Below are 18,775 nucleotides of genomic sequence, written 5' to 3' on the forward strand. Positions count from 1 at the left end.
TCAATATTCGATATGATACCTGCTTGCAATTCAATCTAAATGTAAACTAGGTGGTATTTGTCTTATGTTTGAATCATAACTGTGTTGGTGGTTCAGCGGTAAATATTTCCTCAAAAAGATATTTTTTTTATACTTTGCCAAAATTAAGATTTTTCAATGCCTTTTTCAAACATAATAATAAGCATTTTTTAAAGCTACAAGTTGCGCAAATGTGCCCACATTTGTATAGATTGTTCATGAAAAAACACGTTTTTGGGAATTAAAAGAAATCTATGAGATAGAATTTTGAAATCAAATTTGAGATAGGTTGTGTAATATGCTTTAAGAAAATAAAAAGAAAAAATGGCGTCACCAATCTTGCTTTCTTGCTACAATATAAAAATGAAAATTTCCCTAGCATTCTAGTTTACAAATTTTACCATAAGCCAAATTGAAAAAATTATTCTCATAACATAAATATTCGGTTTTGTATAAAATGTTTTAGATAATGCAATGAATCACATATTTTTATATACAAATAAGCAGTTTTTTTCAAATCTGTCTCATTATTTGAAGATTTCGGCAAAGGACTAGACCGATTGTGTACTGCTATTGTACAATCCAAAATGGCGGTATACAGTGAATGTACCTTAAAGCTCTTATGTTGTTGGTGAGTCTTTCCATGCAGTTTGACCAATATTATATTTAATGCAACCATTACAACTCATGATATGAATACGATTTCCAACAACACAGGTAAAATAAGATGTGCTGGAAAATGTTTACCTTGTTGGATATAAATTGATAAGCTACACACCTTTTTAGTGTTAGTGTTCAAATCTACATAATTATCATAATAGCCTTAATGAACAAAACTATTGTAAGAACCAAATATGCTATAACATGTATATATAACAGATATTATCCCTGTGTTTGTTCATTGACTTGAACCACAATGTAATTGATTTATTACTGAGGGATAGTTTTTAAGATGAAGCAAATCATTATTTAGTACTTAGCAATTTCATCAAATTATTTAAAATATGATGGGAGTATACCAACCCATGGAGATTTCAAAAGCTTAGACATAAACGAGTAAAACAGAAATCGAGTAAACTTATAATTGAAAAACATTAAGTATATCATGGACTGAATAGGGCGTGAGACTATTTACACTTTGAAAAGTAAGCGAAGATCATTTCAAGGATCAGGTGACACATTAATGTACAAGGATTGATGTAACCATTTTAAATTAAAATACAAAATGCAGGTTAAAACTAGCCACTGAACTGTCCTCCAGGATGGTTTTTGAATATTTGTTTTATTTCTTCAATAGTGATGTATTTATCTGTTGTCGAAATTCCGTCCTGAAATAATAAAGACATGTGTTTACTAGAATGTTTAAATATGTATATATATATAAATGCATGTTCATAAACTTGAGAAAAAGGTAATTACAAATAAAATAAAGTTTGCATTGAGGCACCTTAGGCAAAATACATGTATGCAGTTCACATTCACACATCATAATACAACACAGACACATATACATATATTTATATATATATATATATAAGTGCCTATAAATAGCAGCACATGACATACAAATATATGGGAGTGTGGATTAATCAGTACAGAGATTAATTCAATTACACAAATAAAATTATAGTTTTTAACACACTATAGTATTTAGTATGTAAATATAAGAATGTTTAAAATATTTACAAAATGATGAAAATAAACGAAATATTTCGCTAGACCAACTAGCTTTATCAAGCGAGCATCTATCCAGGTGAAATCGGATGTAGATGATAAGAAACTTTTGCAGCTCAATGTATATGTTGCACTTAGTTACCTTGAAAATGAGAAAATTTTGCAGCTCAATGTCTATGAGCACTTGAATTTAGCTGCTTTGAAAATAAGAAAATATTGCAGCTCAATGTATATGTTGAAAAGTTTGAATAATTTTCCATTTTTATAAACGCTTTTTTGCTGGTACAATAAACTGTAGTAAATTTCATCTGAATATTTTTAATTTGTTTTCATTTAAATATTTAAAGTTTTACAGTAAATTCATTTTTGAAGCTTCTTGCATTGGTACAATGGCAAGCCATCTAATGACGATTCTTTTTTTATAATAAATTGTAATCTTACTACTCTTTTTTTTTAGGTTTTATGATTATATCTGAATCTTTTTGTAATTAATGTCCCAAAACTAAGATACAATAGTCCTGTATGGTAGAATATATGCATTATAACATAGCTGTCTGATGTATATTAATGGTAGATATTAGCAAGCAAAATCTGGAGAATTGTGTAAATCATGATACAGCATGAAAATTGGCACAAAGCATCATTATTATATATTTTTTAAGAAAAAACTGCAAGCCATAAAAAAAAAAAATATAAGATGGCCACGGATTTATTCTAAAATGGGTGTTTTTTCAAGTTCATAAATACTTATTTTTCTAACAAAGACGTTTTCTTTTACGTTTTTTCAGTGAAAAACAAAATATCCGGTTTGGTGGGTACCTTTCTTATATGTGACTTATATACTAGAAATGAACATTTGACATGTTCGGGGATGCGCATGCGCAAACTGATACAAAATTCACCAAAACAAACATTTGAACTATTTACTTTTCACTTAGTGAGTCTGAATCTTAATGATATTATGAATTGGTTTGACCAAACATGTTTGATAACATTTTTTTAGGTAAAGATAAACAACCGTAAAACAATTTCGCGCATGCGCAAACAATTGATAAATATACGTTTGCATGCACTACCAAGGCACACTTGTGTAAATTGTAGTTCATCTAACAGACGAGGATTCACATATATTGGTCGTTATTTCAGTCCTCTACAACTCGAGGCTATTCTGTTCAAGTAAGTAAAACTTCTATGATGCCAATGTTAAAAAAACACACTCATTCAGTTGCAAAGATCTAGCATTTGATGTACACGGTTATTAAGGTGGTTTATTTTCTTAAACCCGGACAATCACCAATTATAACTGCAGAGCTTTTTATATTGGCTAAGCAAATTCAGTTGGAAATGCCATATTTGCACGAAGAAGATATGTTTATCGTCATGCTTGGTGGATTGCAAATTGAAATGGCTGGTTTAAAATTATGGGTGATATTTTGCGGGATAGTGGATGGACAAGTGCCCTAACTGAAGCCAATATCGCAACACCTGGAATATCAAATGTACCTAGAACTAGACACGCGCATCAGATAACTGCATGTGTTTATCATAAGTTGTTAATAGTGGCTAACTAAAGCGCAAACACAGAAAATATGATAGCTCATTACTCTGTGACGTTCGATAATATGATTTGATTGACTAGTGTAAGGAAGGAGTGTCATCCCGATCACAGTTCAATTTCTGGCGTTCAATTATGAATTTATCATTCTTGTGCTTTCGATAGTACGCTCATTTCATGAGCCAGATTCTGTACTTTACAAACCGTCAATGTCAAGCAGAATACCGTATTTTTTTGTCTTGATCGTGTAAATTATGCTCTATGCATATGGTTACCGATCCCTCTCTGAGATATGGCTTCCCATCACGAACGTCACCCACAGGTCGCAATAGATTTGCAAATGGTAATTTCACTGTATATAAGACAAGCAAGTTGTTTTCTAAAATCACTATTGATCAGGCATATAAACAGAATATTGCAATTATGAAGAGCGATGGTGGGGCCATAGGTTTAACCGAAGACGATGGATGGTAGATATGGATCAGAATTCAGTAAACTGGTAGATGAATTTGAATGATGTAGTAGTTTGATTTATTCTACAACAGACGACACTATAAACACTCTACGAAAAAATAAAAGGATTTCTTTGAAAAGGTTCAAAGGCTTTCTAAAGTGATGAACAAGCTTGGAAATTCGTTTCTAGAAGATACATGTATGTCAGATTTGTAAAAAAAAGAACCCTTGTAAGGACATTGTTGATTCGAAGCAGGCAAGATATGTTTATAAACTCCAATATATTTGGTCCAAACAATACGAAGATCTTTGGAAACAAATGCAAATCGATGGAGAATCTGCTTCTTATGACCCAACAAAACAGAACACTTTCCCATTATGGCAATTGAATGACACTGGAAACGTCTTTGTCATAAACAAAGCTAGAGAACATGAAAAGTGATTGCGATCTCTTTGCTAGGCTTTTCATTTCTTATCAAAGTAGACAGAGATACTTTGAAGATTTCTCTTTAGACATGAAAACAAACCTACTCTTCCGTCTTCGTCTCAGAATGTCACTTTAAACAGTAGTATTAAATCGCAACTAGTGGGTATACTTGAAATATTCTGTGGTTTGTCATCAACTTATTTAATTTTTGACGCATTCATCGTTGATAAATGATTACAGGCCACATGTAGCAAACATATTTGATGATTATGCAAATGACGTAATACTGCCTTATATAAAATCTTGCACCGATAAGTATTCAATAGCAGATGTTTACATAAAGAATGATTTAAAGGAAGGGATTAGAAGAAAGCAAGGTGCTGGTGCTAGACGGAAAGTTGTTGGTTCTGGTAGAACGCCAAGTGTTTGGGGTAATTTTCTCCGTGAAGATGATCATCAAAACGGACTGTTTCTTGCAGACAGAATTGCTTCTTTAGACCAATAAAAATATTTATGTTACTCATGGTGAAAATGTTTTTTTTGCAATTTTAATACGAATACTTCCTTGCTACAAATGTATCCTCTTGTAACCATGAGGAAGCAGATACACGAATGTGTGTCCATGTAAATCATGCTGCTGGAAATTGTTGTAAAAAGTAATTTTAGATAGTATTGACACATATGTAGTAGTATTAGGAATTGCAGTATTTGAGATTAGGTTTGGGCAAATTGTGGATAGGATTTTGAAGGAATAAAAACTTTCGTGGCTTTCTGTACATGACATATCAAATGCGTTAGGTCCTCGTGCTCTTCCTTTCTTCCATGCATTCAATGGATTTGACACTGAGTCGGCATTTCGTGGGAAAGTAAATAAGTTAGCTTGGTAGACATGGGAAGTATTTCCAGATGTAATGGACGTTTTTGTTCGCTTGAGTATGAGACCAAAGTATTGAAGAGATAGACATGGACCAGGGATGGGCACGATTACTGACAAATGTAATCGATGAAGGATTTTTGTGCAATCGATTAATAATCGATTACTCAAATTTTAGTATGTAATCGATTACAATCGATTACTTTATCAAAAGTAATTACATTACTTTTCGATTACTGTCAATTACATACTTCAACATTTCAACAGATAATAACATGAGTAAAACACAATTATATTGCTCAACATTTGTATATATAGTGGAAATTAAGATCTTTACCTAATGCATCATTCAAAGCATTGTTTCTAAATTATAAGTTAATAGCTGCTTTTTAGATCAAATCTCTTGATGAAAATTAGAAATATTTAAAAAATCTCGTAAATGTAATCACTTAATATTCATAACTAATTGTTTTTCAAAAAGTTAGCTTTCTTACTGACACGTTAGCTTTTTTGTTTTTACTATTTAAAAAAAAATATTTTAGCATAGTTAATTACAATGTTTAAGGAAATATGAAAAAAAGTAGAATAATTTATTAGTTCAGCTAATTTTTAAGATCAAAATTTATTTTTATAATGACATGCATGTTTTAAAACTTTTGTTTGGATAAACAACCTAATTACAGATTATTTAACTGCCACTGGAGTACAATTTATAACCTGGGGCTAAATATTGTAAATTTCCTTCTTTATTAGACATAAGATAATTGAAATAAAAACAAAGTATGTTTGTTATTGATTAGAAGACTTTGATCATCTCATTAGTAAAGGCAAGAATGTTGTTAACTTCTCCAATCAAATTATATACAAAATATATTTATAGTGTCAAAGGGATACATGTATCTATTTCTAAAAAGAATTGCTATGCATTGCCATTGGTTCATTGTTAAAAGGATTTTGTGTTCTTTCTTAATTTAATTTATATACATGTATATATATCATAACATTTAAGAAATCAACTGTTTATGTATTCTAAGCTTTAATTTTAACTCTGATTGAAAATGATGTTTTCAGGAAATTTAATACAAATAAGCTTACTACTTTAAAAAAATGTAGTACAGAACTTAACGAAAGACAGTCACATTTCTTATTTAAGATCTATTTTATTTTTTCAAATCTATTTTCTTATTTAAATATTAAAGCTCTTGAATTATTGACAAGCACATACATCCATTTGTTTCAAAAGCTAGATATAAAGTAAATTTAGGTAGGGGAGGGATCTGGTTACTCATAATGCAGCTAGAGACAATTGATAGAAATAAGACAGTTGCTTAAATCTCAAGTATTGTTAATGCATAATATTTTATCTGTACTACAAAGTGATAACGTACATATTTTCCTCTGAAATAGGTTATTTTTCATCAAACGATTTTACTTAAATAATCGAAATGTACTCGAAAAGTAATCGATGATTACATCCATATTTTTGCTGTAATCGATTAAATTACGATTACATGTAATCGAAAATGTCTTCGATTACAGATTACTGTCGATTACTTGAAAAAATGTAATCAATTACAATCGATTACGATTACAGATTACGATTACCCCATCCCTGACATGGACATCATAGAAGCATCATGTATAACAGAATAACATCAACATTTGCTATTAACGAGGCACCATTTGAATTGTTTGCCAGGAAGCAGCGGCCTTCTGATGCTATTCCGCTTACTTGAAGTTCTATCCCGGAACACATCAAAAGAGAGGCATATCAAGGTGGGCATGTTTTAGCTCAACCTGATTTATGCATTCAACAGGTACCAGGTCCTGAACACTTTGGTTGAATGAAAGAAAAAACCATGACAGTTGGAAAATGGATTTCTGTACCTGCCTTTGCATCATCGTATAAAGAACTTTTGAAATGCGGATGCAAGAAATCCAGCTATGTTGGTAACAGTGAATGCTTTCGTTTTGGCCTTCCTTTTACGGGTTTGTGTATATGCAACTTTCAGATAATTATTAAATAAAGCAACCTGTCTTTCTGACCAAGTTAGGCATTTTAACTGAACAAAGAAAGTGATATTTCTTGTTAAGTTGACGGAAAAGATAAAGATTGACATTTCCACGTTTTTTGAAGTCATTTTGTTTTACCGGAAGTCACTTTTCTTCTTCATTTATGTGTTGTTTCATCGTACTTTAGGAACTGTAATGCATGTCTCAAAACTTATATTGGATTATACCAACAACACAGCTTTCAAATGATTTACGGTTGGATATGACGCCATTTGCAAAATGAGTGGTGGCCATCTTGAAAAAATGATTTTTTTACGGCCAGCAGCTGATTATTTTTAATTATCATTTAGTCAACCGTTATACCAAATTCCATGCGTGTATGAGGATTTGCACAATTATTTGAATAATATCTCCCACTATAGGGATGGGATTGTGGCTGTACCAGTGTAACACAAATATTACAAAATGTTAATCCAAATCATGATCACATTTGCCAATCTTTCAAAAAGATGACTGCACCTAGGAATATTAGTATCAATACAAATTTCCTCGTAAGCAGAACTTTCCAACTGATAAACTATTGCCTCATCATATAGGCAGGTGCAACTGGAATATTAATACACATTCATTGAAAGTTTTACACTTGGACATTTGAAAATAGAGGAGCAAAGCCTATACCAACTCCTGAGATATATATATATGTGGTTTAAGATTCAAGTATACGAATTATTTCTATAAATAAAATAAAATTTGAAAAGACCTGTTTTATCGTAGAATGAACTATGCCTTTGTTTTACACACATACTAGTAGTTGACTGAAAGCTATGGAGATAAGTATTAAGTTATAAAATTCAGTACCATATTTCCATGACTCATCAACACACAGATAAATGAATGATAATCCTTTGAGTTCTCTTCCAAGTATGTTGTTGCAAATTTCTTTAAATAGTTCTGTAACCCAAGCCTTGTCATGTCGTGTGTAGTACATTCCACCTGATAGTTAAGTTCTTCTTTAAAGAAATGTGTTAGATTCTGCACATCAATTTCAGAACCTGTATAGCATAGAAATAACAAAACTAAATACAAATCATGATTCAATATAAATGCAAAAGGATAATGACATCATCATTAAAGATTAACGGAATTTAAATCTTTCATCATGTTTGCTCGAGAAATGTTGGAATCTGCAACTAGAGGCTCTCAAAAGCCTGTGTCGCTCACCTTGGTCTATGTGAATATTAACAATGGACACAGATAAATTCATGACAAAATGGTGTTTTGGTGATGGTAATGTGTTTGTAAATCTTTCCCTACTGAATATTCTTGTTGCTACAATTATCTCTATCTATAATGAACTTGGCCAAGTAATTACAGTGGAAAATATTTCCTAAAAATTTACAAAAATTAACATAAATTTATGAAAATTGTTAACAATTGACTATAAAGGGCAATAAATCCTTAAGTGGTCAATTGATAATTTTGGTCATGTTGACTTATTTGTAGATCTTATTTTGCTGAACATTATTGCTGTTTACAGTTTATCTCTATCTATAATAATATTCAAGATAATAACCAAAATCTGCAAAATTTCTTTACAATTACTAATTCGGGGGCAGCAACCCAACAACAGGTTGTCCGATTTGTCTGAAAATTTCAGGGCAGATAGATGATAAACAATTTAACCGCATGTCATTTTTGTTTTAAATGCTTTGGTTTCAGAGATATAAGCCAAAATCTACATTTCACCCCTATGTTCTATTTTTAGCCATGGCGGCCATCTTGGTCGGTTGGCCGGGTCACGCCACCCGTTTTTTGAAAAAAGATACCCCTAGAAGGATTGTGGCCAAGTTTAGTTAAATTTGACATAGTAGTTTCAGAGTAGAAGATTGTTGTAAAAGCTAACGACGATGGACGACGACGGACGACGACTACGGACGACGACGACGGACGCCGACGACGGACGCCGACGACGGACGACGGACGCAAAGTGATAAGAAAAGCTCACTTGGACCTTCGGGCCCGTTGAGCTAAAAATAAAACGATAAACATCAAAACCTTTTGGATTACAAAGATTAATCAGACACAGTGAATATATCCTTTCATTATTGAATCAAGAATTTGAGGTCAAGGTCAGATGAATCATATAAGACAACCATAAACATCACATATACAATTATTCTTACAACTAAATAAAATCCACCTAATACTTGTACACATATAACTGAATATAAATAAATGGTGATAACTGAACTATGAAAGCAGATCAAGATTACGTCTCTTCTAATAGACCAACATGATAGATGATCTTTAACTTACGTGTTACTTTTAACAATAAATTAAAATCTGACAAAAATTCAACAATCTAAATTTTAATCCTTAAATTTTGCTTCATTATGGGTAATCCATAGTTGTTGTGCCTTTAGTTGCTTTTGCTTCTTGCAGGGCAAAGATGTGTGCTTGGTATTATCCGCTGTAATTTTTAAAATTACTACTTCAAAGGGAGGTCTATAAACATTATTCTGATGACTGTCAATCCAGACAAGCACCTGACATTCACAATTCATATAGTATGATTTCTATCAACATTATATAATAGTATTAGTCATATATTCACGATATAACAGTAATTAAACCAATTACCCTAGCTTAAAACTTGACATTAATGAATTATTTATGGAATATTTGCATACAATACAAATAGTATAATATTATTTGACCATTAATTGTGTTATCTTGGTTTACTCTTCGATATAATGTTGCCAAACATACCATCGTAAACTGTACACTTTGTCGAGTTCACTTTGATATATTCATGGGCGATACACATGAATGCGATAGTGGGTTTTTAAAATGTTTTGAATTGAAGGCAAACAATTCCAAATGTTTGGGTTGAGAATTTCAGGGATTTAACACAATTTTTTTACAGTAAGGTAATGTGTTAACTGAGTTGCTGATTCACAAATTTTACATAAAAGTAAAGTTCATGGGTCAATTGTCAAGTTTACCCATAAACAATCCCCAGAAAAATATGTTCACTACTGTAAATTGACTCATGAACAATGATCTTATTGTTCAAGTAGAGTATAACATGTTGAACGTGTTGTTATTGGGAAACTGGCGTACCCCAGAAAACTTTAAGCTTATTTTTAAAAGTCACTGAAAAATACTAATAATTTTGATTATCGTAGTGTAACGCCATACCATCTATTACCCACCGGTATACAGAGAACATTCATTTTCATCTACTGTCAAACACGTTTACATTCATGTAGTATCTAGAAGGTATTTGGTGAGATAGTCGTCTGACAAACTTTCGGAAATACTCAGACTTCATCTCTTGCAAACACTCGATCTTCAAACCAGTGGTAAATAGAGTAATAGGGGACACAATTATGGGGAAGAAAGCCATCTAAAGAGGGATGTCTACAAATACTGCGGTCCATTTCACCTACAACAGGGAGCCGTAAGGTCACAGGGCTCCGCAATTTCATGTCCCGATAGGATGCTCCCTTCTGAATGAGTAGAAATGTCCAATGTTATGCAACTAGTTGTACATAAGTCTCCGAAATTAGTCCTGTTTGGGTCAAAGAACAGTCTGAGACCTCAATACATCCAGTTCAAGAGCAAGAAATCGAAACGGCTGTATCAGAGGCATACTTTGGGTAGTACAAACATTGAAGGACTTGATCCTTTCTCAGGGAAAGGGATTCCCCATAGCAAAGGTCACCACATAATCTGGTTTTGAATAGAAGACCCTTTCTAGCTACTTGTAATCTGAAGACCCGGTATTTTCAAACCCTAAGACAATGAAGGGGTAACATTCACCGAGGACAAGCATATTTCAGTCTATCTTTGTAAATATAGTTCAAAATGTGACTCTTTTTAAATGAATTAAATTAGTTAGAATGTACACTATAATGATTTAAAAATGTATCATTCAATTATGTTATGTAGTATAGATTCTTGAAATTGACGTTGTTTACCATCTTAATAACATGTTACATACATACTAGTCAACAAAAGAAACGATACACAAGTTTGAACTCCAATTTATCATAAAATATACTAATATTTGACCAATTGGGCAATTATTTACCTTGGTACAGTGTATCCAATTTCATTATATATGAAAAATACATTGCTTTGCATCGTTTCTTTTGTTGACTAGTATAGTATTCTTTTATTTGTCTTTTTGGATATAACTTTTACTGTTTAGTCTATTTTTGATGATATTCATTTGACGTGGCTCGGTACTTCTACATCCTGTCATTGTGTTATTTTGCTGATGTAAACTGTTGTATTCTTGTCTTTCATTTTTGCTTATGTGCTTTGTCTATATGTGTTTCTTTGTAACATACATGTTTGTTTTATAGTGATTAAGATTATAACACAATGATGACTGTTGTACCTCTATTATGTCTGTTTGTTTTATATTCATTGTCAATGTAATAGAATATTATGCAACTGTCATACAAGTGAGAGGTTTAGCTAGCATGTTTAATCCACCATTTAATACATACATGCCTGTACCAAGTCAGGAATATCACAGCTGTTATTCATTCGTTTGATGTGTTTGAGCTTTTGATTTTGCCATTTAAATAGGGACTTTTCGTTTTGAATTTTCCTCGAAGTTCGGTAATTTTTGGGATTTACTTTTAATGTTATTGATAACTTAACAAGATAAAGTATCGTTTGCAAAAACATGGCAAACAGTGTTCGCATAAATTGGTAAAGCATTACTTTTAAAATGGGTAAAACACTGGCACACAAATGTGTTATACTTTTGTGCTAAAATGTGCAATATCCACCTCCTAGATTTGAATACATTACATTTAAAGTCGTACCTAACACTACAGGGAGATAACTCTTTAAAATCATCTAAACGTTTTAATTACGTTATGTTTGAAAGGAATATTAAGCTTCACAATGATCAAAAAAAGTGTTTGTCAAACTACTATATAACGAGTGTAATTTTTCTGATAAACGGTTGGTTTTAATTCTTTGAAATTTTTATATTTTTGTCACAGGGTAAAAAAAAATACCTTGTCAAAATTTTATGAAAATTAAACGAACCAAATTATTTTTAGTGAAGGTGTTGGGTACCGCCTTAAGCAAATTATTATATACACCAGATAACTTCATTCAGTTGGATTCAAATAGAAACTGTTCAAAGTTCTTGTTTACCCCTTATAGTTTTCCATTGATATTATTCAGGAAATGTTTATCCACAGTGGTTGTGACTATTCCCTTGTTGCCTTTTTTGTCTGAGAAAACATCAAATAGTAATACATGTCTGTCAAATAATTGGTTTTTAAGCGTCCCTGATGAAAAATTAAATGTTACGTAGAAAAACTATAGACTAATTAAGGTTGTGACTACCCTGTAAAAACAATATAAAGACAAACGACACCACAGATAGATGAAGGAACGAACGGACACACATGTTGTCTGCTCTATCATGTCTATGGTCGGGTTGTTGTCACTTTGACACATTCCCCATTTCCTTTCTCAATTTTACACAAATGCTAACTTAAAGACGTTTCAATAAAAAGGGTGAACATTGCATTGACCCAGGTTAAACATTGCATTAAATAACATTCTAAAGTTAGAAAATTGTAACACACTACATGGCTTATATCAATTCATTATCATAAATTACTAAGCTACAAAATACTTAATACTAATATAAGCATGTCTGTTATGAGAATAAATATCAAATTAAACAGTATGAATTGTTTTCCATCTGAGACTATCAACAATTTTAATATTGTGTCTATTACATGTAACTGATTGACACATGTTCAAACATATACTGTGTAATATAATTTATCTGTCTTTCAGACAATAACTTAATTTCACACAGCATCAACATGATAAATCAAGAACCAAATTGTGAAAGGACGATTTGTGATCAAACTCATGTTGTATCTCACTCTATGATTTTGACTGGCTCCTTACTAGATCATTTACAAATGGATATATATTTTTAATTTTCTAATTCCTCAGTTAATGTTAGATATTACCTAGTCTATTTTCTCTGTGATCACGGAACGGGAAGTTCACAATCAAGACTAGTCCATTCTGCCCTGGTTTCTTCTCATACATATCCTAAAAAATATTATTACGATGTTTACAGCAGAGTCGACATACAAACTACACATTACGGTTCATATGTTTACTTTAAATATGTTGTCATAGTTTGTATTGTAGTAACACTGGCATGTTTTTAGATGGCCAGATAGGATTATCTATATGATATATGATATGATATCTCAAACTTCTTAAGAGGTATTAAATAAGTATAATTTATTAAAATTTTAATAGAAATTGCGTCTTAACATAATTTTTCAAAATCATTCAATAAAATAATTCTAGTTATCATGGTCATATTGACGGTATGTTGCGGTAAGACATTCCAAATGACACTTCTTCTTTTGTGTATAACCTTCTGTAAGTAGGAGCATCTCTTTATGAAAACATTAAACTAAATTTTGATAGCAATCTACCCTTCAAATGATTTTGTCTATTTTATCGAAATTACTTTTGACATATACAAGTTTCAGTGAATGAATACAAAAGTGAACAAAATGGTTTTTTTGCATTTTGACTGATAAAAAAACTTTTTATGCATATATTCTTTTGTCAAAGTTAGGTGCAGACCAACCATTAAATAAAGTAAACGCACGTTAACGCCGAGTGCACATATGTCGTTAGTTAACTTCAATTTTCGCGTTTCCTATAATTACGTTAACATATTTATGTGCATATAGTTTTCAAGTCTAAAAGGGTACAACATCACAATAAAAAAGTAAAATCATTAACGCATGTTCACTAGTTCTTATTACTTATATCCTTCATCATGTTCATCAGTAAGATGTCAAATGATTCTTATCTGGACCTGAGGTTGTCAACCTGAAATAATAATCTTGATTGTTATACAAATTATAACGAATCAATACGCTGGTATTGTTTTCAAAATTGATGTTTTGGAGGAGGAACAAATTCCTTAAAACTGTTAGAGTTATGTACTGAAGTCTAAGTTTCAGGACACAAGTGATGGTAGAGACGCATGTTATGTTTTTTCATTAATGCCCTATTGGGAAACTGTCCTTAACTTTATTTACCCAAAACGTTCCTGAGTCAGATAATTGAGCTGATCTGTAACAATAACATCTCCATACATTATATATCATGTTCTGTAGTACGACGCTAGACTAAAACTGACGAGGAAAGGCAACACACGACCACCGAAAGCTTTGTTTTTGTGAAGCCCAGGTGGTCGTGTGGTCTAGCGGGACGGCTACAGTGCAGGCGATTTGGTGTCACGATATCTCAGTAGCATGGGTTCGAATCCCGGCGAGGGAAGAACAAAAAATTTGCAAAAGCAAATTTACAGATCTAACATTGTTGGGTTGATGTTTATACGAGTTGTATATATATATATATATATATATAAATATTTATAGTTATATTTGTTTATTTATTTTCATTTTGTGTGATATTGTACCATTTTAGACTGGTTATATATATATGTTTGAAAGGAATATTAAGCTTCACAATGATCAAAGTAAGTGTTTGTCAAACTGCTATATAACCGGTGTAAATATTTCGGATAATAGATATTCTTCATCAGTATGAGCACGATGTAAAATGAATCAGATGAATCTATTCTGATTATTAAACTAATTACTATTTATATTTAAGGCATGTCTTCGAGTCGTTTTTTTGGAAATTGTTAAATTTAACTAGCGTCTCCACATATGATGTTTGGGTGAAAATGTTTCACTTTTTTATTGTATAGAATTCAAGATTGCTATAGTTTGATAATCAGAAGAGATTTGCTTGATTCATTTTATATCGTGCTCATACTGATGAAGGATACCTGTTATACGAAATAGTTATAGTAACAATTGTTCATTTATTGTCATTTTGTGGTGATGTTGTACCCTTTTAGACTGGTTATATTTTATATTTTGTAGTGTACTGTATCATATTTATATGATCCATTGCCCCGTAAGATTTATCGTTGGCTATTATTCAGTTATTTTTATATATATATATAGATAGATATGTAACACTCCCAAACGTGTCATTCCCCCCCCCCCAAAAAATGTGTCCGATTCCCCCCAAACATGTCTGTTCTCCCCAAACGTGTCCGTAATATTCTATATTCCCCAAACGTGTCAAATTTCATAGTCCCCAAGCGAGTCCGATAATTGTTATTCGCCGACACGTGTCCATTATTAAACGCCAGAACGTCTTTCGTCTTTTAGCGGCAATACATGCATAGTCGTCCAAATTCAATAACGTTTACGGCAAAAGAGATCATTGATCTATGATGGGGGACACAGTTTAGGAAGTGGTAATTTGTAGTTTGTTCAATACCAGTTGATAATGATTACCATAAAAAATATTGCAAATTTAATCTGTAACATATGAATTGACTTTTGACTGAAATTGATTATTGTCCAGTTGCATGTATTTCATGCGCATTTAGAGCAAACATATATATAATTCTCGTACTGCTGAATTAATTTGTCACTATGTAAATTATTGTGTACTAATAAACTCCGTTGATGCCTTTTATATTCATCCAAATATTGCATGGCTTTTTTACAGCAGCATTGACTTCCCTTCTTTCAACAGTTCTGGTATTTTAAAAGCTCTTAAAATCATAAACTGGTTATCTGGTTTTTCAATAAATTTTAGGTTTCAAACATCACTAAAGACACACAAACAAGAGACATAACGTCCAGTGCCAAATATTTCATGCATTATTTGAATGATATCATGTTAGCAATAAATGCATTTGTCATTTCGGAGCCTTTTATAGCTGACTATGCGGTATGGGCTGTGCTCATTGTTCAATGCCGTACGGTGACCTATACTAGTAGCTGTTAGTTTATGTGGCGTTTGATCTCTTGTGAAGAGTTGTCTCATTGTCAATCATACCACATCTTCTTTTTTATACTGTAGATAGGTTTATTTATCATACCTGGAATTTAGGATTAGGCCTAAATTTTTACGGTTATTCGGGATTAACACTAGGTGGGATTTTAATCTAAAAAAAATTAAGAGTTAGTAAAAACTGATTTTTTTATGACTTCAGTAAGAAATGCAGAGATAATAAGACATTCTCCCTACACAAGGTATCTGATTTAATATCTACAATTTAACACAGCATTTACTTTAAAAATAGGAAAACGAACTCCCTACTTTTACTCAGGTTATACTGTCGGTTAAGAAAAAAGACCTAAAGTTATTTTTCTATTTTTTATAAAATAGTAAAATGAGTATACATTAATGAAACAGCAATAATTAAATAACCCACGTATGTATTATATTGACACGAATGAAAGTTCAAGTAAAATATTAAAAAAAAATATGGACACATTTGGGGAATTGGACACGTTTAGGTGCTTATACAAATGATACGCTTTGGCACTGTTTTACAACTAGACATGTTTTGCAGTTCAGTGACGTCGATGTGGACACGTTTGGGGGAATCGGACACGTTTGGGGAGAAGGACACATTTCTGAGTGTTACATTTATACCAAGTCTAAAAGCGTACAACATCACCAAATATAACAATAAAACGAACAATATGTTAAATATTTCGGATACCAGATATCCTTCATCAGTATGAATCACGATGTAAAATGAATCATGTCAATCTATTCTGATTATACTATCACAATCTTGAATTTTATACAATAAAATGAACTGGTACAACTCTAAATTTTCAAAGATGACGACAGTTGAGATGTTACAACAATTGCGTGGAAATATAGTCCCAATAAACAGCCTTGACCTATCTAAACTGGTATACTATTTAAAATATGACAACGGTAGAGCAATTGCAATAGAGACTGCGTATTTAAAAATCCCCAATATATAGTTATTTCTTTGCTTAAAAAAATGAGTAATACATTTTTACTAATATATATATATGTTTAAAAGATCCGTCATTTAGAATATAGCATAGCGAGTTCACGTGATCATAATAAAAATATTTGCTAAGTTTGCAGTTGCTGTGATTTCAAATCTACTGTAAATTACCTTAGATACTAACTTTACCTGAAACAAAGCGCGCGAAATTACGAACAACAAAACGGATAAACGCCTATATCAGGAAACTCTATGCCTTAATAAGCGCAGGTTTAGCATACAACTGATAAGATACCTATACCGACTTTCATTTCCGGAATAACCGTATTAATATAATCTCAATACAAATTTTGAGAAAGAAGCATAGGGAGCATATTTTTAAACAAATGGGTCCTTATAGAACCAACAAAACCACATTTGGTCAAATTTGATAGTTACCACACTGAATCGTTACGTCAGTTTTTGAACAATCAAATAAGTTAATGACCTAAACATTCCCATACACAATATATTATTGCACACATTCCAACTCACATAACGTCTGCATTCTGGTATGCCAGTTTTCATTTCAACTACCACCCGTCCTACATCACTAGTGAAAGTACAACATATGTAAATATACGAACAAAATAATGAACAATATTTGTTTTACATTTTTGTTCCATTCTTCGTCCCTTTTTTGTTGTTGTTCTTCTGCTAGTTTGCTTGCCTCTCCGTCTTTTTCAGGAAGTTTCAATATCTTCACCTTTAAATGGAATTAAAAAGACGATATATTTTCAATTCTAATGAGCAAAGATGTGTAGTGCAATCCCTTTTGTCTTAAAGAATGATGTATAAAAAGGACCAATTTGGGTCAACTTATTATTATAATTAATAAGGCGGATTTGTAACTGTTTTTCATCAGTTTTTAACAATCAAATACGTTAATGACCTTAACATTTACATATTATACAATATATCATTGCACACATGCCAATTCACATACATTTCTGTTTTCTGGTATGCTAGTATTCATTTGAACTACCAGCCGTCCTACACACCTAGTGGAAGTACAACATATACAGTCCGCCAAAAGTTAGGCACCACCTACTTTTATAGCATTGAGATCATTTTCATTTGAAAAAATCAGTTATTCATCGAAAAGAAAACATTCATGGAAAAATTTTCCTAATGTATACCATAAACAAACCACAAACTTAAAATTGGTCATTTATACAGGTTCTATGCAATTAAATTTTGCGTTCATAGAAATATTGAAAACTACACAAAAAACGGAAACGGAATTTAAGTTTCACTGTGATTTTATTTTGTTTAAACAATTCATAATCCAAATTCATTAGAATTCTCTAGAAATAATCTTTGGTATGGTCGGCAAATTTAATGGCAATGTTTGAGTCAATAGGATGTGTAACCACCTCTCTTCCGGTACAGATTTATAACATAACGGCGTCTCATACTCTATACAAGCCCTCTAAACTTTGGTCGAGGAAATTTATTCCATTCATTAAAAATTGCCACTCTGAAATCGGCAAGATTTTGCAGTGGTGGATCTCTGCGATTGAGATTTCTGCCAATGGCATTCCAATCATGTTCGATATGGTTCATCATATTCATGTCTGGAGACATGGAAGGCCACAAAATAGTGTCAATGGCTTTTTGTTCTTTGTACTCAGTTACAATATTTGCCCTATGTATTCTAGCCTTGTCGTCCATGTACAAGGGTCTTGACGCAATGAAGTCGACGGATTAATATGCGAACACTTACACGACCACCTGAAGGCCAGTGGTGTCTATGCTACGGGGCAGGAGTAAATGGGTTGGCTTTAGCATGAAGAATAAGCAGTGTGTCATCACGATGGGGGTTAAACGGAG

The 18,775-nt window shown here is 32.0% G+C and overlaps 1 protein-coding gene across 1 annotated transcript in view; it reads right to left on the bottom strand.

The window, feature by feature from the left end:
- Nucleotides 1–405: 405 nt before the first annotated feature.
- Nucleotides 406–18,775, bottom strand: part of LOC139481975 (probable serine/threonine-protein kinase roco6) — a 35,736-nt gene continuing 17,366 nt past the window's right edge. Inside the window, exons 6-9 of the mRNA XM_071265547.1 lie at nt 17,556–17,648; nt 13,038–13,122; nt 7,873–8,066; nt 406–1,346 (exon numbers count right to left, since the gene is read on the bottom strand). Coding sequence (XP_071121648.1) covers nt 1,257–1,346; nt 7,873–8,066; nt 13,038–13,122; nt 17,556–17,648 — 462 coding nt within the window. The 3' untranslated portion in view covers nt 406–1,256. The remainder of the gene's footprint in view (nt 1,347–7,872; nt 8,067–13,037; nt 13,123–17,555; nt 17,649–18,775) is intronic.

Source organism: Mytilus edulis, chromosome 7, assembly GCF_963676685.1.
Source record: "Mytilus edulis chromosome 7, xbMytEdul2.2, whole genome shotgun sequence".
NCBI lineage: Eukaryota > Metazoa > Mollusca > Bivalvia > Mytilida > Mytilidae > Mytilus > Mytilus edulis.